Here is a 23,219-nt window from a genome sequence, read left to right on the forward strand (position 1 = left end):
GGCGGATCACGAGTTCAGGAGATCGAGACCATCCTGGCTAACACGGTGAAACCCCGTCTCTACTAAAATACAAAAAAAATTAGCCGGGCGAGGTGGCGGGCGCCTGTACTCCCAGCTACTCGGGAGGCTGAGGCAGGAGAATGGCGTGAACCTGGGAGGCGGGGCTTGCAGTGAGCTGAGATCGGGCCATTGCACTCCAGCCTGGGCAACAGAGCTAGACTCCGTCTCAAAAAAAAAAAAAAAAAAAAAAAAAAAAAAAAAAAAAAAGGAGCTCTGAACTTTTTAAGTACTTAAGTACTTGTATGAAACCTAAAAAAGAGTCTACATTATACATTGAACGGAAAAGACGCCTTTGGCTTGAGAAATTGGAGGGCAGGTATCATAAACACAATTCACCACAAAGATGTCTCTGATGCTCCTGGAGAATAACTGATCTTGAGATGGGGCATATTCTGACCAGTCCATCAGGATGAACCAGTCATCATCAAGCAACAGATCTGTTAGATACAGCACTTTAGTGGGTCAATGAAGTGATAGAAAATACCTGCTAAACAATAATTTCAGTTTTAGTATAGTTGATTCTATGCTGCTCTCTTTTGCGACTTCTTAAGTCTGTTCCCAGACTGAGATCTCTTTACTCTTTATACCGTTTTTTTGGTTTTTTTTTGGTTTTTGAGTCCGAAGTCCTGCTCTGTTGCCTAGGCTGGAGTGCAGTGGTGCGATCTTGGCTGGCTGCAACCTCTGCCTCTCAAGTTCAAGTGATTCTCTTGACTCAGCCTCCCGAGTAGCTGGGATTACAGGCACACACCACCATGTCTGACCGTTTTTTTTTTTTTTTTTTTTTTTTTTTTTTGAGACGGAGTCTTGCTCTGTCGCCCAGGCTGGAGTGCAGTGCAGCGTCACGACCTCGACTCACTGCAAGCTCCACCCTCCTGGGTTCACACCATTCTCCTGCCTCAGCCTCCTGAATAGCTGGGACTACAGGCACCCGCCACCATGCCTGGCTAATTTTGTTTGTATTTTTAGTAGAAACAGGGTTTCACCGTGTTAGCCGGGATGGTCTCGATCTCCTGACCTCATGATCCACCTGACTTGGCCTCCCAAAGTGCTGGGATTACAGATGTGAACCACAGCGCCCAGCCATTTTTTTGTATTTTTTAGTACAGACGGGGTTTTGCGATATTGGCCAGGCTGGTCTCAAACTCCTGACCTCAGGTCATCTGCCCACCTTGGCCTCCCAAAGTGCTGGGATTACCAGCGTGAGCCACTGCGCCCAGCCTTTTTTTATTTCCCTTTTCCTGAGACAAGGTCTTGCTCTGTCACCCAGGGTGGAGTGCAGTGGTGCAATCATAGCTCACTGCAATCTCAAACTCCTGGCTCTAGCCACTGTATATATATACCACATTTTCTTTATCCACCTGTTGATAAACACTTGAGTTGCTTCCACCTCAGGGTTTCTTTCTGAGGTGACGAAAATGTTTTAAAATTGACCATGGTGGGGTTGCACATATTTGTAAATACACTAAAAACTACTGAAATATACATGTTAAGTGAATTGTATAGTATATAAATTATATCTCAATAGAGCTGTTTAAAAACAAGATAAATAAGAATATGGCAGAATGAATAAAAATGGTACATACACTAGTCACCCCTTATCTGTGGTTTTGCTTTCCTTGGTTTCAGTTACCCTCAGTCAACCATGGTCCAAAAGTATTAAAAATGTCAGAAATAAATACTTCATACATTTTAAATTACATGTCATTATAAGTAGCATGAAGAAATCTCATGGTGTTCGGCCCAAGATGTGAATCATCCCTTTGCCCAGCATATCCATGCTGCCTGTTAGTCATGGACACTGTTTGCTCCTGACATTTAGCTATCAACACTGTCACGACTTGATGATCTAGATCACCTGAAGCAAATGATCCTCCTCTTGACATCCTGTTGCAAAGTCAACAGTAGCCAAACACTATGTCACAACGCCTACGTCATTCACCTCACTTCATCTCATCACATACGCATTTCATCATCTCACATCACCACAAGGATGAGTACATTTATATGTATCTATGTGTATATATTTACTTTATTATTTTTTGGAGATAGGGTCTTGCTCTGTAACTCAGGAGTGCAGTGTTAAGATTGTAGCTCACTGTAACCTTGAACTCTGGGGTGCAAGTGATCCTCCCACGTCTCCCAAGTAGCTAGGACTACAGGTGTGCACCACTACACCTGGCTAATTTTTATAGTTTTTTTTTTTTTTTTTTTTTTTTTTTTGTAGAGATGAGGTCTTGTTATGTTGCCCAAGGCTGGTCTCAAACTACTGGCCTCAAGTGATTCTCCCGCCTCAGTGTCCCAAAGTGTGCTGGGATTACACGCGTGAGCCACTGTGCCTGGCCAATGTACAATATTTTGAGAGACCACATTCCTATAACTTTTCTTACAGTACATTGTTATCACTGTTCTATTATTAGTTGTTATTTTAAATCTATCACTGTGCCTAATTTATAAATTAAACTTTATCAGAGGCATGTATGTACAGAAAAAAACATAGTACATACAGGGTTCAATTCCATGGTTTCAGGCATTCACTGGGAGATCCTGGAACATATACCCTCTGGATAAGGTGGATTACTGTATATGAAAGGTATTTACAAAATTCTACTGTATGAAATTACCCACAAAAAGGTCGAGACTTAGGAAAATAGCATGGGAAATTCCACATGAAAATATGTTGCCATCATGTGTCTTTTCTCTTTATGTTTTTGTAAATATTTCATGGCTGCTATTTCAAATTATTTTTTAGTTGGGAGAATAGGGACAAGTGTATTCTTCTCAAGCAATAATTGATTCATTTGAAAAGCAAGCCATACATCTACTACAGCTTTTAGTGACTACTAGAAATGATGTCTTTGAAAATTTATGAACAGTTGTCAAGGTGTGTCAAGTCATTTGGTTTTCTGCCTTTTTAAACCATCTGACGTCTTATTGTCAATGGTAGTTAAGCAAGCTTCCTGAACTTAGTCATATTACTTAATAGACATGTGCTCTATTCACTTAAAAAGCTGTAGGCAATCAATATAATCCATTTGTGAACTACAGTAGCCTGAGTATCAAACATTTATTCTTCTGAATTAAAGATACTAGAGCAATTAACACAGAACAAACACCTTTAAAACTCACTGGTCCCACTGAGAAACTGTGACAACTAAGTAAATCTCACTATGACTTAAACTAAACTTAATCAGCCTAGCAGAAAAATAAATGGAGAGGAAAATTTAAACTATTCAAAGGTTACTAGGTTATTCCATGTTTCTTTTGCATCTTTTTATTTGGATTCTTATGTTAATAATAGCTCTGTTATAATTTGTTTAGCCACAATTTAAATTCTGGGGTGGATTATCTTTGTGATAAACTTTTACAGGTAGAATTTAAAAGTACAGCAATTTTGCATTTTGTTAAATATCCCGACTAATTTATAGAAAAATGGGCTTGATATGCCTAGCAACCAGCAATGTTTAAATGTCTCAATGCACAGTATTGCTAACTATATGTTTTAGCCTACTTTTTGTGTTAAAGTTGCCTTAATTCTCATTTTTTGGATTGCTGGTAAGATAACATTTTCCCATGTGAAAACTTACTATCAGTTTTCTTTGAGTAGCAATTTATCTTTATGGATTATTTACTTGTAGTCTCACTGTTACCATCCTAGAACATAGAGAAGTGATAAAAACGTTCTATAAATGAAGCTTTTATTAGGCATGTTTGTCACATTTCCCCCATATCTTGCTTCTTTCCTTTGAATATTACTCTTAATATAGCTGTAATGGATTTCTATATTTATGAAACTTAAAAACGTTCATCCACTCTGATAATGTACTTGGTATCTTGACTAATTCACTGAGAAAAGCAAAGCAATCAGAAGAGAATTTCTCTCACTGCCATTTCTATCCACCTATCCATATCGGTATCCTTATACTCTCCTTGTCCTCGTTTACTGTCCATGAAATCCTCTGCACTGTTCTCTAAGGCTAACCTGCTTCCATTTTTGTGGTGGCTCTCACCCTCCCTGGGGACCTTACAACTCTCTCCTGTCCCTTGTAGTGGCAAATCTTCTGTATCTACTAAGCCTTTCCCTTCAGCATACAAACACATACATCTTTCTTTCAATTAAAAAAGGATCCTCTGTCTTGACTTCATCCTCTCCATATACGATGCTCATCCTTATAAAAGCAATTCTCTTCAAAGGTTGTCTCTATTTATTGTTTCCAATTCCTCTCCTGCCATCCTCTTAAGCTTTTTTATCTCCTAAAGTCTTCATATTTAAGTCTCTCTTTGAATGATTTTATTATTTTTCGGGATTTGGAATTATCTGAGTGTAATATTGTTTGGATGTGTGTCCCCACCCAAATCTCTATCTATCTGAGTGTAATATTGTTTGGATGTGTGTCCCCACCCAAATCTCTAATATCTATCTATGTATCTATCTATGTATCTATCTATGTATCTATCTATCTATCTATGTATGTATCTATCTATCTATCTATCTGAGTGTTAATATTGTTTGGATGTGTTCCCCCACCCAAATCTCATTCAAAATGTAATCCCCAATGCTGGAGGTGGGGCCTGCTGGGAGGTGACTGGATCACGGAGGTGGTTTCTAATGGTTTAGCACCATCCCCCTTGGTACTGTACAGTGAGTGAGTTCTCATGAGATCTGGTTTAAAAAGTGTGTGGTGCTCCCCCCACTCTTCTCTTCCTCGTGCTCCGGCCATGTAAGACATGCCTGCTTCCCTCTTGCCTTCCACCATGACTGAAGTTTCCCGAGGCCTCCCTAGAAGCCACTATGCTTCCTGTGCAGCCTGCAGAGCTGTGAGCCAATTAAACCTCTTTTCTTTATACATGACCCAGTCTCAGGCATTTCTTTATAGCAATGTGAGAAGAGACTAATACAGAGTGCTTAGAAATATATTACAGTTTAAATAAGTGTAATAATAAAATAATTATCTATGTAACTTCATTCAGATTGGGAAACAGAACATTGTTAATATCTCAGAAGTATCCCTGCCTTCCTGCCTCATGCGCCTCTAACTGATCAGAACCCCCTCCAACCAGTTTTGTGATAAGCACTTACTTGCCTTTTTTTTTTTTGAGACAGAGTTCTGCTCTGTCACACAGGCTGGAGTGCAGTAGCACCATCTCCGCTCACTACAACCTTCGCCTCCCAGGTTCAAGCGATTCTTATGCATCAGCCTCCTGAGTAGCTGAGATTATAAGCATGCACCACCATGCTTGGCTAATTTTTTGTTTTTAGTAGAGATGGGGTTTCACTCTGTTGGTCAGGCTGGTCTCAAACTCCTGGCTTCAACTGATCTGCCCGCCTTGGCCTCCTAAAGTACTGGGATTACAAGTGTGACCCACTGTGTCCGACAAGCACTTACTTGCTTTTTATTTCTTGTATAATTGTACCACATATATATGTATCCCAAAAGAACATAGTTAAGTTTTGTCTGTTTTTGATCCTAAATAAATGGAGTAATACTGTATAGATCATTTTATGACTGTTTCTTTTACTCAGTGTCGTATCTGTGAGACTCAACCAACTGGATATAAGTAGTTATAGTTTATTAACTTTCTTTGTGGTATAGTAGTGTCTGAAATGAATACATCAAAATATACTTACACATTCTATTCTATTTTATTTGGATTACTTTCAGTATTAGGCTAAACATTGTTGCTACAAACATTCATAAACATCTCTCTGATACATATCTGTCAAGGTTTTTTTAAATGCAGATGTTGGTAAACTTTTTCTGTAAGAGCCACCTAGTATATATTTTAGCTCTGAGGAACACATGGTCACTTAGGAGTTAAAAAATAATAAACCTTTAAAAATTTAAAAACCATTCTTAGATTGTGGGCTGTAGTTTTCTGACATCTGTTCTAAGATATAAACCATAAGGAGTACAATCTTCCACATCACAAGATGGTTTGGGGCATAAAGGTTTTACATGTATTTTGTTGGGATTACAGGAGTATGCCACCACGTCCAGGTAATTTTTTGTCTTTTTAGTAAAGATGGGGCTTCATTATGTTGATCAGGTTGGTGCAACATAGTTATCTGGACTTTCCTTTTATTGTTTTTTTTTTTTTTTTTTTTTTTTTTTTTTGTTTCCCCCCTAATCTCTCACCTCTGGTTGAAAGGAGTTGTTTTTAGTCATTTGCTTTTTAAAATTTTTTTTTTGATTAAATTTTAACATTTCATTTCAATATGACTCTGTAACAGGTTTTACAGTCAGTTAGTTTGAGTCTACCTTTATCCCTCCATTAAATGCCCTGTGGCCTATCTTTCCTTACAAATTCTTACTCTTGTTTTTAATAATTTGTTAGTTTTACAGTATTTCTTTTCACTTTATCTAAAACTAGTCTTTGTTTAAACTATTAGAAAAGAAGGCTCGGCAAGGTGGCTCACATCTGTGAACCTAGCAGTTTGGAAGGCTGAGGCAGGAGGATCGCTTGAGCCCAAAAGTTCGACACCAGCAGGGTAATACAGCAAGATCCTATCTTTAAAAAAATTAAAAAATCAGCCAGGTGTGGTGGCATGCACCTGTAGTCCCAGCTACGTGGGAGGCTGAGGCAGGAGGATTGCATGAGCCCAGGAGGTTGAAGCCCCAGTAAGCCAGGATCACATCACTGTATTCCAGCCTGAATGACAGCAAGACCCAGTCTCTAAGAAAAAATTTAGGACTCAGATTATTTTATAGTTTTACTGAGGTATAATTTATAGAAACTACACTGCACATAAAGTATAGAATTTAATGAGTTTTATGTATACGCACATCATGAAGCCTCACCAACCCCCAAAGTTGCCTTGTGCCCCTCTTTGTAGTCCCACCTTCCCTTCTTCCCCATAAACTCTTCCCAGCCTCCTGGCTCCAGGCAACCACTGATCTGTCTGCTGTCAACAGAGATTAGGTTGTATTTTCTATAATCTAATATCAATGGAATAATATGGTTTATATACTTTTTTTGGCGTGGCTTTTCTTTTTTTGCTCAGGATAATTATGAGATTCATCCATGTTGCTGTATCAACAGATCATTTTTTTAATTGCTAAGTAATAGTCCACTGATGAATATACCATGGATTATTTATCCATTCACCTGTGGGTGGACATTTGGGTTGCTTCTAGTATTCATTTCTCTTAAATACTTTGAAGTGGAATAATTGGGTTAGATGGTAGGAGTATGTTTAACATTTAAAACAAACTGTTTCCCCAGGTGGTTGGTTTGAGAATTCTTGATTTATTATACACACAAGTCCTTGTTAGAAGGACAAAAATATACTTGGTTTTTAAGCCTGTATATTGCTTACCTTTTATTTGTATTCTTTTGTGTACCACCAATATCCATTTGGTATTGTTTTCCTTCTGTCTGAAAAACTTGCTTTAACAGTTTTCACAGTGCGGGTTGGCTGGCAATTAATTCAGCTTTTGTGTGTTTGAAATCTGTTTCTGAAAAATATTTTTATGGGTATAGAATACAAGTTTTCTTTCTTTCACTTCTTCAAATAAAGATGTTGCTCCACTGTCTTCTGGCTTGTATTGCTTCTAAGTCTGCTGACATTCTTAACTGTGTTCCTGTATGCAATGACTCTTTTCCCCTCTGACTGCTTTTAAGATTTTCTCTATAACTTTTTAAGATGCTTTCTTCACCTTTCTTTTGCTTGAATTTGCTGAGCTTGTTGGATCTGTGGGTTTATAATTTTCATCAAATTTTGAAAAACTTCAACCATCACTTATTCAAATATTTTTTGTTCCCTTTTCTCTCTTTTGAGGATGCCAGTTACACATGAATTAGCCCCTTAGGAGCAATGATGCTTTATTAATCATTTTCCCTCTCTGATTTTTATATTGGCATTGTTTCACAGTTTCAACTCACTGATTTTTCTCCTCATTATTCACCTTAGTTTCCTGATTCTCTGTATTCTCAGTAATTTTTGATTGGAGACAGGTAATTTCTGATTGGAGTCAAGACTAAACTGTGAATTTAACCTTGTTGGGTGCTGGATACTCTTGTAATCTGTAATAGTATTTTTGAGCTTTGTTCTGGATCACAGTTAAGTTGTCTGGAAATAATTTAATTCTTTTGGGTTTTGCTTTTATGATTTTTCATGCAGGACCACAGCAGCCTTTTGTTTTTAAGTTTTTTTGGGGGTGTGGGGGCGGGCAACAGGAAGCTTAGAGCCAAACAGAACAACCTTAATCTAGGACCAATTTTCTTCCACATTGAGATAGTGTCCTTTTAAGTCCTCTACTTGTTGCTTCCTGTATTATGAAGTTTGGCCAGTGGCTGGTAGGACTCCTTGGGTGAGTTCCAGAAATTGATTGTGTCTGCTCCTTTTGAGTGGTTCTTTTCCTGGCCTCAGGTAGTTTTTGCATACATATGCACCAATCTTTTCAACTAAGACTCAAGGAGGTCCCTCCAGAGATCTCTAAAGCTCTTTTCTCTTCAGTACTTTGCCCTGTAAACTCTAGCTACCCTGGCTTAAGTCCCAACTCCATCTCCTAACTCAGAGCCTCTGGTTGGGTTTCCCCTCCCTGAGCTGTCACTGGGAAACGTTCTTGGAGCACTAAGCTGGGGCAATCCTAAGACTCACTTTTTTTGTTTCTCCCTCTCAGGGTTTACTGTTCTTCACTGTTCCACGTCCAATATCTAGAAACTATTGTTTCACATAATTTTCTGGCTTTTTGGTTAAGGTAGGAGGTATTACTCCATTTTGGCTAAAAACAGAAGTCAGGAGGATGCAAGTTTTAAAGATCCTGTCTTCAATATCCCTCATATTGGCCCTGATACCATGTAAGATGCCAAAGTCAGCACACTCCCAAGACCTGGAAATTATTCAAAAAATAAAATACACAGGGTATGCTAAAGGGAGACTTCTAACACATACCTCTTCTACCTTGTAAATTGGGTTGGCCTATCTCAGGGGACTGCTTGTTACACAGATTGCTTATGGCCTCAAGAAGTATCTAAAACAACAAGTTTGGCAATAGCCATTCAAAACCTTAGGCAGTAAAAATAGTCACTGTGCATTTTAAAAAACAAATTGGAAAAGCTTCAATTTACTTGAGGAATAAAAGCTGTAAAAATCTAAACTGAAGAATAATTCAAAAGTAGGCAGGGAAGATTTAGAGAATCATCCCTTTTTGTCTCACAATAATTTTTTTTTTTTTTTTTTTGAGGCAGTTTCAGTCTTGTCCCCCAGGCTGGAGTGCAATGATCTCGGCTCACTGCAACCTCTGCCTCCCAGGTTCAAGCGATTCTCCTGCCTCAGCCTCCCAAGTAGCTGGGATTACAGGCGGGTGCCACCAAGCCCCACTAATTCTGTATTTTTAGAAGAGATGGGGTTTTGCCATGTTGGCCAGGCTGGTCTTGAACTCCTGACCTCAGATGATCCACATGCCTCAGCCTCCCAGAGTGCTGGGATTACAGGCATGAGCCATTCCACCTGGCCTAAAAATTCTTTTCTCCTTTATACAAGTTCTTTCTCTTCTAGTTTTCAAAGCAGTTATATCCTTCCTCTTTTTGAATAAATACTATGACTTTTTATATATAATACTTCATGAACCATCTAAACTTGTTTTTTCTTCTTAGAAGTCCTTTTCACTTTACCACATACTATCTCAAAGTTACAAATGACTCTTCTGCTCACATCCAATGATTTTTATTCCCTTTATGGTCTTTATCTCTCTTCCTCACCCCCCCACAACATCTGACTATTAATCTTTGAAATCTCGTTGTATGCTCGCTTCCACACTCCTTTTTCCTATGTTGTTGGTCTTCATTTGTGACCACTGCCTCTTGGTCTTTTTTTTTTTTTTGCTGGCTATCAACCATCTAGTACAGGAGTTGGCAAACTACGGCGTATAGGCAAAACCCAGACCACTGCTTGCTTCTGTATTGCCTGTAAGCTAAGAATGGTTTTTACAGATGAACATTTGAAATCAACTTGATGACAGAGAACACTAACTCTGAATCCCAATTAAGTAAAATATTATCTGTCACCCAAAGTAAATCCATTGTGCTCATTATTATATTTTGAATTTTATCAATAAAAATTTATGGAAACTTATTTTTCCCCTTGTTATATAAATACCTAAATACAATCCACGATTCTGTATCTTGGCTTACAAAGCCTCAAATATTTCCTATTTGGCCTGTTTCAGAAGAAGTTTGCCGACCTTAGATCTAGTAGGTAAAGTAAATGATATCCACATAACAGTTACACTGATTTTCAATCCCAACACTTATTGCTGCTAGTGGGGCATTACCCATTAACATATCTCAAATTTTTCCTTAATCCTCACTTATTTGTTTCATCTTTCAAAGTGCACCCCAGATTAATCCCCTTCCTACTGCCACCACCACAGCTGAGGATGCCACCAATGGATGCATGTAATATGATATCCTTCTGCCTGGGGGTTCTTCCCACTTCAAGTTCACTTCAAAGACTGATACTGGACTAATGTTTTGGTCTTTTTTTTGAAGGGTCTCAAGCTAATTTCTTTCTATGCTAACCTAAAATTCAGATGCTCTATGGAAAAAAGTTTAAGCATAATGTTTATTTTTTTTGAGGCGGAGTCTTGCTCTGTGGCCCAGGCTGGAGTGCAATGGCGTGATCTCGGCTCACTGCAACCTCTGCCTCCTGGGTTCAAGCGATTCTCTTGCTTCAGCCTCCTGAGTAGCTGAGAATACAGGCACGTGCCACCACACCCAGTTAATGTCTGTATTTTTTAGTAGAGACGGGGTTTTGCCATGTTGGCCTGTGTGGTCTAGAACTCCTGACCTCAGGTGATCCACCTGCCTCGGCCTCCCAAAGTGCTGGGATTACAGACGTGAGCCACTGTGCCCGGCCAAGCATAATGTTTAATAAGACAAGCAAGTTACAGAATAAAAGATTCATAAAGACTCCACGTGACACCAACAAAAACAACACTGATCTCCACGGCTGGGCGTGGTGGCTCTTGCTGTCCCAGCACTTTGGCAGGCCAAGGCAGGCAGAACACTTGAGGTCAGGAGTTTGAGACCTGCCTGGTCAACATGGTGAACCCCGCCTCCACTAAAAACACAAAAATTAGCCAGGTGTGGTGGCAGCCACCTGTAATTTCAGCTACTTGGGAGTCTGAGGCAGGAGAATCGCTTGAACCCGAAGGGCAGAGGTTGCTCAGTGAGCTGAGATCGCACCACTGAACTCCAGCCTGGGCTACACAGACTCCATCTCAAAACAAACAAACAAACAAACAAAAACTTTAAATAGTGATTAAATTGGTGTACAGTGACTGCTTTCCAGAAAGGGCAATGGATTAGTGAGGCAGAATTTCACTATTTTACTCCAGATATTTATATATGGTTTATTTATTTATTTTTGAGACAGAGTCTTGCTTTGCTGCCCAGGCTGGAGTGCGGTGGCATGACCTCGACTCACTGCAGCCTCTGCTTCCCAGGTTCAAGCTATTCTCCTGCTTTAGCCTCCCAAGCAGCTAGAAATACAGGAGCCCACCACCACATCCAGCTTATATATTTAATTTAAAAAGAAAATTTCTTTCTTTCCTTCTGTGTTTTTTTTTTTTTTTGGAGACAGGGGTTCTCTCTGTTGGAGTGAAGTGGTGTGATCTCAGCTCACTGCAGCCTCAACTTCCTGGGCTTATCCCACCTCAGCCTCCTGAGTAGCTGTGACCACAGGCATGTGCCATCATGCCCAGCTGATTTTTGTATTTTTTGCAGAGATGAGATTTTGCTATGCTGCCCAGGCTGGTCTTGAACTCCTGAGCTCAAGCGATTCACTCACCTTGGCCTCCCCAAGTGCTGGGATTACAGGCATGAGCCATCATGCCCAGCCTAAAAGAAAAATTAATAACGTAGGTTTTACAAAGCATAAAATAAAATGTTAAAAAATGTGATTGCTAACATAGTTCATATATATGTATGCACACTGAAAAATGACTTTGGTGAGGTACACCAAAATTTATCAGTGATTATTTTTGGGTGCTGAGACTGTAGTTGATTTGTCATCAAACACTTGAAATTTCAAATATTTTCAAATTTTCTACAATGACTGTGTATGTTTAACCAGAAAGACCTAAACAAAGTACACAGAGGAAAGACTGTTTTAATAGACAAAATACAGATATAAGACAAGTATTTTTCAACATCAGAAACTCATTGAGAGGCTGAGGAAGCACCACAAATACTCGGTATGATCAATTATGAAGAGTTTTTTTCATGAAATGTTGTCTCTCCTATTCCTTAAAAGTACCTACTTAAATAATTTAAATCCAAAGTATTACTATTTTCACTCATTTTGGTGAGTTCACGAAAACGAAATAGCTACAGCACCCTCTTCCCTTCTCCTTTAACATTTTTTTGTGAATAAAACTATTTACTAATAAACCTTGCTAACAAACACATGCCTACAAAAATGGTTAAAAAAAAAAAAAAAAGGCTGGGCGCGGTGGCTCAAGCCTGTAATCCCAGCACTTTGGGAGGCCGAGACGGGCGGATCACGAGGTCAGGAGATCCAGACTATCCTGGCTAACCCGGTGAAACCCCGTCTCTACTAAAAAATACAAAAAACTGGTCGGGCGAGGTGGCGGGCGCCTATAGTCCCAGCTACTCGGGAGGCTAAGGCAGGAGAATGGTGTAAACCCGGGAGGCGGAGCTTGCAGTGAGCTGAGATCCTGCCACTGCACTCCAGCCTGGGCGACAGAGCAAGGCTCCGTCTCAAAAAAAAAAAAAGTGGTAAAAAACAAAACAAAACAAAACAAAAACCAAAAAAACTAAATACTCTTTTATATCTACTAAAGAAGAAATGAATTTCTGAAAAGATAATGTTTTAGCAGTGAAAGTAACCTTTTTTCATTTTATTCCTTCAACAATATCTTTCTTCATCTATTCTGTTAGTGCTACAAAATCATACACAGGTTATCAGTGCAGATATGCTGTAGAGTATATTGGCTTGCTCAGTTTAAGAAATATTTTTATTGGTGTAAAAACACTTAACACAAGATCTATCCTCACAGAGTTTTAAGTGTATAATACAATATTTATCTGTAGACACAGTCTTGTGCAGCACATCTCTTGAACTTACCTTGCCAAATCAAAATTTTATTTATTACATTTTATTTCTCTAAGCTAAGTGTTAGTAACTTCATTTTTAATAACGAGAGAAGCAAAACTTTATCAAAAGATATAGTTCAGATCGACAGACTTATTATCAACAATTATTTCAAAGGATAGCTGAGGCAAACAAAAAAACTGACAACGTAAAACCAGAAGCTTAGGAGAAATAAAATGAATACAAGAGAGGTATCACAAGTAGGACAAAAGGGACACTAGAGGAATACTAGGACACAAAAATGAGGAAAAACAGACTGTGGAGAGAAAATAAAGGGAAAAAGACTTGAAGGTAGGTTTTCTTTTTCATAATTTCATACAGATTCTGTGAAACATTTTTTAAAGGTTCTAAAAAAAAGGCTACAGTCTTTTCAAGTTCCTCTCTGTATGCTACCCCTTTGAGAATATAGATCAAAGACAAAGGTATTATAGTTTTGAATTTCAAGATAAAACTAGCAAAAATGAAAGGCAAAATTGGAGAAGAACCAGTAAAAATGAGAGCATTTTGAAGATATCCTACTCACTTGCCCACTTTTGAAGTCTATGCTGGTATCAAACTAATTTTCCCTCCACCCTAAGGACTGAGAAAAATCTCATGAGTTGTTGTAGAATTAGTGTCCCTGACTAGTACTTTGCTTAAAGTGACAGTATATGTGACTTGTATCTGGCTGTGCTCAATCTTCATAATGATAAGTAACAACACAATCCAATCCAAACACAAAGTTGCCTCAGTGAACTGAAAGACTGAGCTGAAAGTAGACATAATAATTCAAATTCTACCTTTCTACACAAGGCAGCTCTGTAAGAAAACAATTTTGCTAAGCAATCGAAGCTAAGTAAGACATTTTTCAAAACAAAGACTCACTTTATGTTCTTATAGGAATCTTATTCCTTATAATCCTGTAACAAAATGAGGGCTACTACAGTCCATTTAGCATCTAAAACACAGTAAGACTGTATGGATCAAGACCCTGTAACCTAGAGTTTAAGATACACTTTCCAACTAAGATCTAAAAATTTATAAACTTGATATGTAGTAATTTATAGTTTTATGTCAGGACACTGGATTTCAGATGAAAATCTACTAATAAACAGTGACAGACATCATGACTTTTCTGCTAATGTGTAAAGTTTTACTGGGCTATAGCTACTTGTGGACAGCTGTAGGCGTGAATAAAAACAAGACTAGAGGGCTAGTTAGTGTAGGCCAGAGGGTTTCAAGTTTTGGTGCACACTAGAATCACCTGGCAGGCATTAAAAAGTAATGTTGCTCAGGCTTAAGATTAGGGCCAGACCAATTAAATGAAGATATATAGGGTTGAAATTTCATAATGTCTACATGTAAAATAAAAACAAATACATATTCTTATCCTTTTTAGAAGGACACTGTGAAGACAAATGAGATTCTAGAAACGTAAAAACTTTGAGAAACTTCAGTATTTCTTTTTGAGAGGGAGTCTCACTCTGTCATCCAGGATGGAGCGCAGTGGCGCCATCTCAGCTCACAGCAACCTCTGTGTCCTGGGTTCAAGTGACTGTCCTACCTCAGACTCTTGAGTAGCTGGGATTATAGGTGTCCGCCACCACACCTGGCTAATTTTTGTATTTATTTACTAGAGACGGTGTTTCACCATATTGGCCAGGCTGGTCTCCAACTCTTGGTCTCAAGCGATCCATCCGCCTCGGCCTCCCCAAGTGCTGGGATTACAGCCATGAGCCACTGTCCTTGGCCTTTCGCTGTATTTCTTGATAACAGAACACTATTTGAGAAGTGTTTACTATTTTCCTGACCCTGGGTAACATGATCATAAATTTCTTCGACTTTCAGTTTCATAACAATGCTGTCCACTATGCTTTTTTAAAAACTTGGTTATCGGCCAGGCGCGGTGGCTCACGCCTGTAATCCCAGCACTTTGGGAGGCCGAGACGGGTGGATCACGAGGTCAGGAGATCGAGACCATCCTGGCTAACACAGTGAAACCCCGTCTCTACTAAAAAACACAAAAAACTAGCCGGGCGAGGTGGCGGGCGCCTGTAGTCCTAGCTACTCGGGAGGCTGAGGCAGGAGAATGGCGTGAACCTGGGAGGCGGAGCTTGCAGTGAGCGGAGATCAGGCCACTGCACTCCAGCCTGGGTGACAGAGCAAGACTCTGTCTCAAAAAAACAAAAACAAAAACAAACAAACAAACAAAAAAAAAACTTGGTTATATTGTGAAGCCAAGAGAAACGAAAAGAGTCCCCCAAAACAGGAAGATAAACTCGGATTCATGAATCCACCAATCTAGCTGCCTTTCCATCTTTTTCATAACTTTGTCATGTACTTTGGCTGTTACTTTAGGACTTTCTAGTGGCCTCACGTACACATCGGTGAATTTCCTTTTTCTGGATGTACTGTATTGTCGATTCATTAACACTGAACTGATGGCCAGTACCAACTCATGCTTGAACACACAGCAGAGCTTTCTTCTGCTTAGTAACACAAGACAGAAAATCAGCATTGTTTGGGAGACATTTCAAACATAACCAAAAAAGTGTGAACAACGTGGCACTAAATAGACTGCAAAGGACAATTGTTTACAATAGAAGAACTGAAATAGGGAGGCAGCATGTGCCTTGTTTGACCTCAGCTGGGAATGTGCTTGCCTGATGACTCAAACTTTTTTGCCACACTGAACGTGTCCATGAATGAAAAAGAAAGTACAATGAATATCTATTTAGGGGTTACAAATAATTTTGGCAAATAGGCAAATTTGCAAATACAAAGTCTACAAATATTGAGAATCTGCTACACATAATTTTCTTTATGTAACTCTGAAAATTAATGTGATTTATTTTTCATTTCTCAGCTAAGTGTTCTTATAAAAATGTAGACTTCAAATTCAGTGAGGTAAACAAAAAGATAACTTTTCTTAAACCAAAAAAGGTAGTGTCTTTGAAAAAGTATTGGCTTGACAAGCCAGAAAAGAACAATGACGTAGATTCACGTTACACAGAAAACATATTAATCAGGAAAAAAGTCACACTAAAAAAATACACATCTTACTACATTTAGTCTAACTGGGAGTAACAGCCAAAATAAAAATATTTGTTGCTTTAAGGATAAACTAATGATTCTGTATGGTTTCTTCCAGCTTTCATACTTGCTTTTTGGAGAAGTATCCACTCATTACAATGATCTGGAACAGAGCTCAGAACCAGGTAAGTGCTAAAGGCATTTCGTGAACTATTAAAACGGATGTCACAAATCCCTCAAAGACACCGTAACAATTTATCTTTTTTTGTTTGTTTTAAACATGAGAGCTACCCTTTTAATAAATTTCAAGAGTACAACACAGTATGAGTATAGGCAAAATGTAGTATAGCAGATCTCCAGAGTTCATTCATCTTGCACAAAAGAAATGTTATATCCACTGAAGAGTAACTCTCCACTTCCCCCTCCCTGCAGACCCTGGCAACGATCACTCTACTCTCTGCTTCTACAAGTTCGACTATTTTATTTTATGTATTTTTTGAGACAGTCTCACCCTGTCGCCTAGGCACCTGTGAATGCTGGTTACCTGGTGATGGGGGGTGGAGTAGGGTATGATGATTACCTTTCCCTTTACACATCTCTGTATTGCTTCACTTATATTAACAGCATTATTTGTTTTGTAATTAAAAAAAAATTGATGAAAAATTTGAAAAGCATAGAGAGGTTACAGAAACAAAATAAAATTGAGGCCAACAGTTAATGATGTCTATGTACATATACACATGTGCAAGCTGGCCTTTGACATTTAAGAAATATGTTCATTCAGTATAGATTTACCAAGCTCTGACTTTAATGCCAGGCCCTGTTTCAGGTGCTTGAGTGAGTATGTATGTGTGTATGTATGTATTTATTTATTTATGAGACAGAGTATCACTCTGTTGCCCGGCCACCACACCCAGCTGGTGCTTCAGTAATTAGATCAACCCCTGCTTTTCATGTAAATATACTGAAATATGTAGGATAAAATGTAATTTATATAAGCCACTAAGTCTAGATTTCTGAATTGCCTCCATTCATTAGCCCTTAGATGGTAATTCAACTATCTGATTAATAAAAATTACCAATAATTGACATTTTAAGTGATAGTTCCAAGTAAACTTGAAATATTATGGTGATTTGTCTATTAAATATTGCCCAGAAGCAGAAATGACATTTTCTGTGAAGAATGCTGCTATTCTTTAAAAAAATTAATCAATTAATTATGATTTTTTTTTCACCCAAAGAGATCTTTAATGAATTCTGTGTTGTTGGGTTTTTTTTTCTTTTTTTTGAGATGGGGTCTCACTCTGCTGCCCAGGCTGAAGTGCAGTGGTATGATCTTGGCTCACTACAACCTCCACCTCCCAGGTTCAAGTGATTCTCCTGCCTCAGCCTCCCGAGTAGCTGGGATTACAGGCAACCACCACTGCGCCTGGCTAGTTTTTGTATTTTTAGTGGAGACAGGGTCTCACCATGTTGACTAGGCTGGTCTCAAACTCCTGACTTCAAGTGATCTGCCTGCCTTGGCCTCCCAAAGTGCAGGGATTACAGGTGTGAGCCACTGCAGCCGGTCAGAGATCTTTAATTATTTCTGTACATGACTTGACTTCCTACCAAGTAACTAGTCCAAAATGTACCAAGATAGAGTCTGACAGAATACACATTCCCTGCGTCATGTACAACCCATTCAATTTCTCACATTGGCACTCTACACCTGGAACAGATCAATGCTAGTTTGTCACATGGTAACCAATCACTACTGTCAGCTTACACCTATCTTATTTCAAGTTTATCTGCCTCATATGAGTCACAGCTCTAAGCTGTGGGTAATTCCAAAGACTTTATTTTATTTTATTTTTTTGAGGCTGAGTCTCCTTCTGTTGCCCAGGCTGAAGTGCTGTGGTGCAATCTGAGCTCACTGCAACCTCTGTCTCCCAGGTTCAAGCAATTCTCCTGCCTCAGCCTCCCGAGTAGCTGGGATTACATGTGCTTGCCACTATGCCTGGCTAATTTTTGTATTTTTAGTAAAGTTGAGGTTTCACCATGTTGGCCAGACTGGTCTTGAATTCCTGATCTCAAGTGATCCACCCGCCTCAGCCTCCCAAAGTGCTGGAATTACAGGTGTGAGCCACTGTGCCCAGCACCAAAGACTTTTAATCAAGATTCACGTTGGAGGTTGTTGGAGAATCTCATCTATCTTTTAATTTCTGTGCTCTAGGCTATCCCTCAGGCCAAGGCTAGCTCTTCAAATTTTTTATTTCCTTTGCGAAGCAGGCCCAGGGACTAAAACCAAGGATCTTTCCAAAGTGTACTCATCAGCACCCATTTGACAGCTTTTGGATTCTGCCCTTATCTTTAAAATAAGGCTCACTATAGAGGCAGGAACATAATTATGCTCTCTCACCTGTATCCACACTCTTATGGCCAGCTCTCTCACAAGTCAAGCACACAAAATCTTTTCTGTTTCAAGGGACCGACAAGTCTAACAAACGTGAAAAAGTGTGAAAGCATAAGCCGTCTTAAATAGGTTCTTAAAGGCTTGATATCCTTCCCTCATGAAAGCCCCTCCTCCCAGTATGCAGGCCTACAAAGGATGACTTAGTACCCATCTCTCAGCCTCTGCCTCACACAGAAATGATAACTTTGGTAGTATTCTCTGATAAATAAAAAATTAAACTTTGGTTCAAAAAGTAGATAATTCATGAATTTCCTCACTCCTCATTTCAACCTACTTTAGCACAGATTTCTGCCTCTGACAGTTTGGAAACTGAATTGGCCTTCTAGATCCCAAACTTAGATTTATCAGGGTAAAAAACTCAGATTCGGAGTATTTTTTTCCTTATTTATAAAATTTAAACTCATACAACAAATGGGAAATTTAATGAAATACATATTTCTATTTTCATTGTGCAGTGGTTGTGCCTCAAAGGAGCTGGGACTCAATATGATATAAAATTGCAAGGTTGCCTGAGAGATTCACAATCAATGTGCCATTTAAAAAGCCTGGGCCAGGCCGGGCATGGTGGTTCACACCTGTAATCCCAGCACTTTGGGAGGTCTACACGGGCAGATAACTTGAGGTCAGGAGTTCGAGACCAGTCTGGCCTACATGGTAAACCCCATCTCTATTAAAAAAACAAACAAAAAAAATTAGTGGGGCATGGTAGTGCATACCTGTAATCCCAGATACTTGGGAGGCTGAGGCAGGAGAATCGCCTGAACCCGGGATGCAGAGCGTGCAGTGAGCAGAGCTTACACCACTGCACTCCAGCCTGGGCAACAGAGTTAGACTCCGTCTCAAAAGAAAAAAAAAAAAAAAAAGCCCTCCTCTATCATGCACTGAAACACTGGCAGCCATAACGATGGAAGGAGAGGGAAAATATGTGAGTTCCTCTTGGGGGAGGGTGAGTTCTGATAAACTCAGAACCAAGCCCCCCTTTTCTAGTGCAACAAAGTATGTCAATCCCTTCTCCACCCCCAAATACCATCTGTAACCACAACTGAATGACAACAATTTATTTATTTATTTTTTGCGACGGAGTTTCGCTCTTGTTGCCCAGGCCGGAGTGCAATGGCACCATCTTGGCTCACTGTGACCTCTGCCTCAGCCTCCTGAGTACCTGGGATTACAGGTGCCCACCAACATGCCTGGCTAATTTTTTTTTTTTGAGACGGAGTCTCGCTCTGTCGCCCAAGCTAGAGTGCAGTGGCGCGATCTCTGCTCACTGCAAGCTCCACCCCCCGGGTTCACGCCATTTTCCTGCCTCAGCCTCCCGTGTAGCTGGGACTACAGGCGCCCGCCACCACGCCTGGCTAGTTTTTTTTTTTTTTTGTAGTTTTAGTAGAGACGGAGTTTCACTGTGTTAGCCAGGATGGTCTGGATCTCCTGACCTCGTGATCCGCCCGTCTCGGCCTCCCAAAGTGCTGGGATTACAGGCTTGAGCCACCGCGCCCGGCCTAATTTTTTGTATTTTTAGTAGAGAGGGGGTTTCACCATGTTGGCTAGGCTGGTCCTGAACTCCTGACCGCCAGTGATCCAATCGCCTCTGCCTCCCAAAGTGCTGGGATTACAGGTGTGAGTCACCATCCCTGGCCTAAAAACCTCTTATAAGTGATGGTAACTTAGGCCCCCATTCTTTAAAGGAGAACAGCTGCCCCTCTGGCAACCTCCCAGGTGAAACAGGCCTAACCTAATCAGCCTGCCAAACTTAACTGGCTTTGTTTGCTTTTAATCGATACTTTTAGCTAATCTTAAAACTCCCACTAGCAAGTCACATGGCCAAGCAATATATAACTAAACTCCCACCATTTTCCTTACAGATAACATTTCTGACTGTGGTTAACTATATAACAGGTATTTAAAGCTGTTTTTCAGGATCCAGGGGGCAACTCATGTCCAATCCAAGCTGGCTGAGATCACGAACCCTTCAACTAGGCCTGCACAGGTGCCCAGAGAGTGACCTTTTAGCATCAGAGGGCCTAAAATTCCACCTTCAGATCATGCTAACCCGATTTTCTCCACACACGTCCTATGAAGAACCATGTAGCTTGATTATGCTTGTGCAGAAACCCCAACTACCTCATCTTTCCAATCTGCCAATCACCTTTCCTACCCATCAATCACATTTTCTCACACTTTAGACCACCCTACTCTCTGTTCTGTAAGTACCCACAAGCCCTATTTTCAGAGGCAGATTTGAGATTTGTTCTCCCATCTCCTTTCACAAGCAGCCTTGTGAATAAAATCTTTTCTCTTTTGCAAACCCACTGTCACAGTGATTGGCTTGCTATATGCAGGCAGAATGGACTTGGTTGGTAACACAGGGATGCCATGAGAATAAATGAACAATGGTTTGGTAATACATTCTGAACAATGAACTAAAGGGACCGAATTCAATGAAAGATTAGTATTTTCAAAACATGGCTTGTCAGAGACATTTCTGCTTATGGAATACTTCATGACTTGCTTTAATATAGAACTACTATCATTTACTTCTCTTATATGCCTTCCCTCCCCTTACTGATGAAAAATAAGCTTCCCAAAGCCTGAAATATTTCAGCAAGATATTTCACTGCTAAAGTTATACACAGGAAATACAATTTTTCCAGACCCCTATAAAAACCTTAAATATTACACTCCCATCTCTGAAGTCTATGGCCAACTGTTACTCCATTTGTGTGAATAACAGAAGATTGGCCTAATTTTTAGGCACAAGAGAGATTTGACTTGCCTTTAGGTTTTATATGGACTGCTTTCCTTGTAATGATTTTACTGAAAGAAATATATATATATTTTTTGGAGACAGAAGTTCACTCTTGTTGCCCAGGCTAGAGTGCAACGGCGCAATCTTGGCTCACTACAACGTCTGCCTCTCAGGTTCAAACGATTCTCCTGCCTTACCCTCCTGAGCAGTTGTCATTACAGGCGTACGCCGCCTCGCCCAGCTAACTTTTGTTTTACTAGTAGAGACGGGGTTTCACCATGTTGGCCAGGCTGGTCTTGAACACCTGACCTCAGGTGATCCACCAGCCTTGGCCTCCCAAAGTGCTGGGATTACAGGCATGAGCCACCGTGTCTGGCCGAAAGAAATATTTTAAAAAGCATATTGTATTATAGTTTTTTCTATTCTACATTAGACAATGGTCTCAAGCAATGTCCCTTAGTCAACTTTAAAACTAGCAACAGACCATAATCCTGGTAAACAATAAGAAGCTGGAAGATTAGGTTACTTAGTCATACTCACCTTAAATTATTTTGTTGACCAGGTGGAATGACACTATAGTAAACAGGCATTCCCGTTGTGGGCATAGATCCTTGATTAGACTGATTAGGGAACATAACAGGCTGTTGATAAGTCTGATGGGGAATTCCTTGAGAACCTTGAGGCAGTGAAACCTAAAATTTGAAAGACAATTTCAAGAGAAAAAGGTTTTTTTTCAAAGGCTTGCAAATGTTTATGTTTTCCACCTCCATAAACTTTATTTTTTTTGAGATGAAGTCTTGCTCTGTTGCCCAGGCTGGAGTGTAGTGGTGCAATCTTGGCTCACTATAAACTCTGCCTCCTAGGTTGAAGCAATTCTCCTCCCTCAGCCTCCTGAGTAGCTGGGACTACGGGCATGTGCCACCATGCCCAGCTAATTTTTGTATTTAAACACCTGTTACATAGTAGAGATGGGGTTTCACCACGTTGGTCAGGCTGGTCTCGAACTTCTGACCTCAAGTGATCTGCCCACTTTGGCTTCCCAAAGTGCTGGGATAACAGGCGTGAGCCACTGTGCCCAGCAGCCTCCATAAACTTTGAAAGCATGAGCAGTCAGAAATAAGCTAACACTGCCAACAGGCTTTCCTGTCAGCCACAGCATTACCACTTTATTTTTTTTATTTTTATTTATTTTTTTTTGAGACGGAGTCTTGCTCTGTCGCCCAAGCTGGAGTGCAGTGGCGCAATCTCGGCTCACTGCAAGCTCCGCCTCCCGGGTTCACGCCATTCTCCGGCCTCAGCCTTCCGAGTAGCTGGGACTACAGGCGCCCGCCACTGCGCCCGGCTAATTTTTTCTATTTTTAGTAGAGACGGGGTTTCACCATGGTCTCGATCTCCTGACCTTGTGATCCGCCCGCCTCGGCCTTCCAAAGTGCTGGGATTACAGGCGTGAGCCACCGCGCCCGGCCTACCACTTTATTATGTTAGCTATTGCTTCTGGCTAGCATTTGTAAATGTACGTACTGTAGGCTGGATGCATTGAATTATGAAAAGGTTAAATTATGAAAAAGAAACTTTCCACATAAGGATGGGCATTTGATATAGAAAGAGTAACACAGTTTACCTCAGGTAGAAATAAGTAAAAATCAGGCAGGATGGCAGTGAGATGCAATGGATTAGAAAAAGTGAGAGCTTTGGAGCTTAAGGTACCTACATGTGATATCAGTCATCTAAGTGATATTGGACAAGTGACTATTCTGAGGCTCCTTAGCTTCTTACCAGAAAAAATGGAAACACCACCTCCATTAGAAAGGAGGTATTATTTCCATTAT

The 23,219-nt window shown here is 40.0% G+C and overlaps 1 protein-coding gene and 1 long non-coding RNA gene across 26 annotated transcripts in view; one reads left to right on the plus strand and one right to left on the minus strand.

Annotated features, from left to right (window-relative positions):
- Positions 1 to 23,219, minus strand: part of R3HDM1 (R3H domain containing 1) — a 197,544-nt gene that overhangs the window by 23,065 nt on the left and 151,260 nt on the right. For all 25 annotated transcript variants that reach the window (XM_050750944.1, XM_050750938.1, XM_050750939.1 and 22 more), the window contains one exon: positions 21,931 to 22,082. In XM_050750944.1, coding sequence (XP_050606901.1) covers positions 21,931 to 22,082 — 152 coding nt within the window. The remainder of the gene's footprint in view (positions 1 to 21,930; positions 22,083 to 23,219) is intronic.
- The window catches only part of LOC126932266 (uncharacterized), a 38,883-nt gene that overhangs the window by 12,057 nt on the left and 3,607 nt on the right, over positions 1 to 23,219 (plus strand). Inside the window, exon 2 of the long non-coding RNA XR_007718154.1 lies at positions 16,308 to 16,374. This is a non-coding gene — a long non-coding RNA (uncharacterized LOC126932266). The remainder of the gene's footprint in view (positions 1 to 16,307; positions 16,375 to 23,219) is intronic.

The sequence above is a fragment of the Macaca thibetana genome, chromosome 12, assembly GCF_024542745.1.
Source record: "Macaca thibetana thibetana isolate TM-01 chromosome 12, ASM2454274v1, whole genome shotgun sequence".
In the NCBI taxonomy this organism is placed as follows: domain Eukaryota; kingdom Metazoa; phylum Chordata; class Mammalia; order Primates; family Cercopithecidae; genus Macaca; species Macaca thibetana.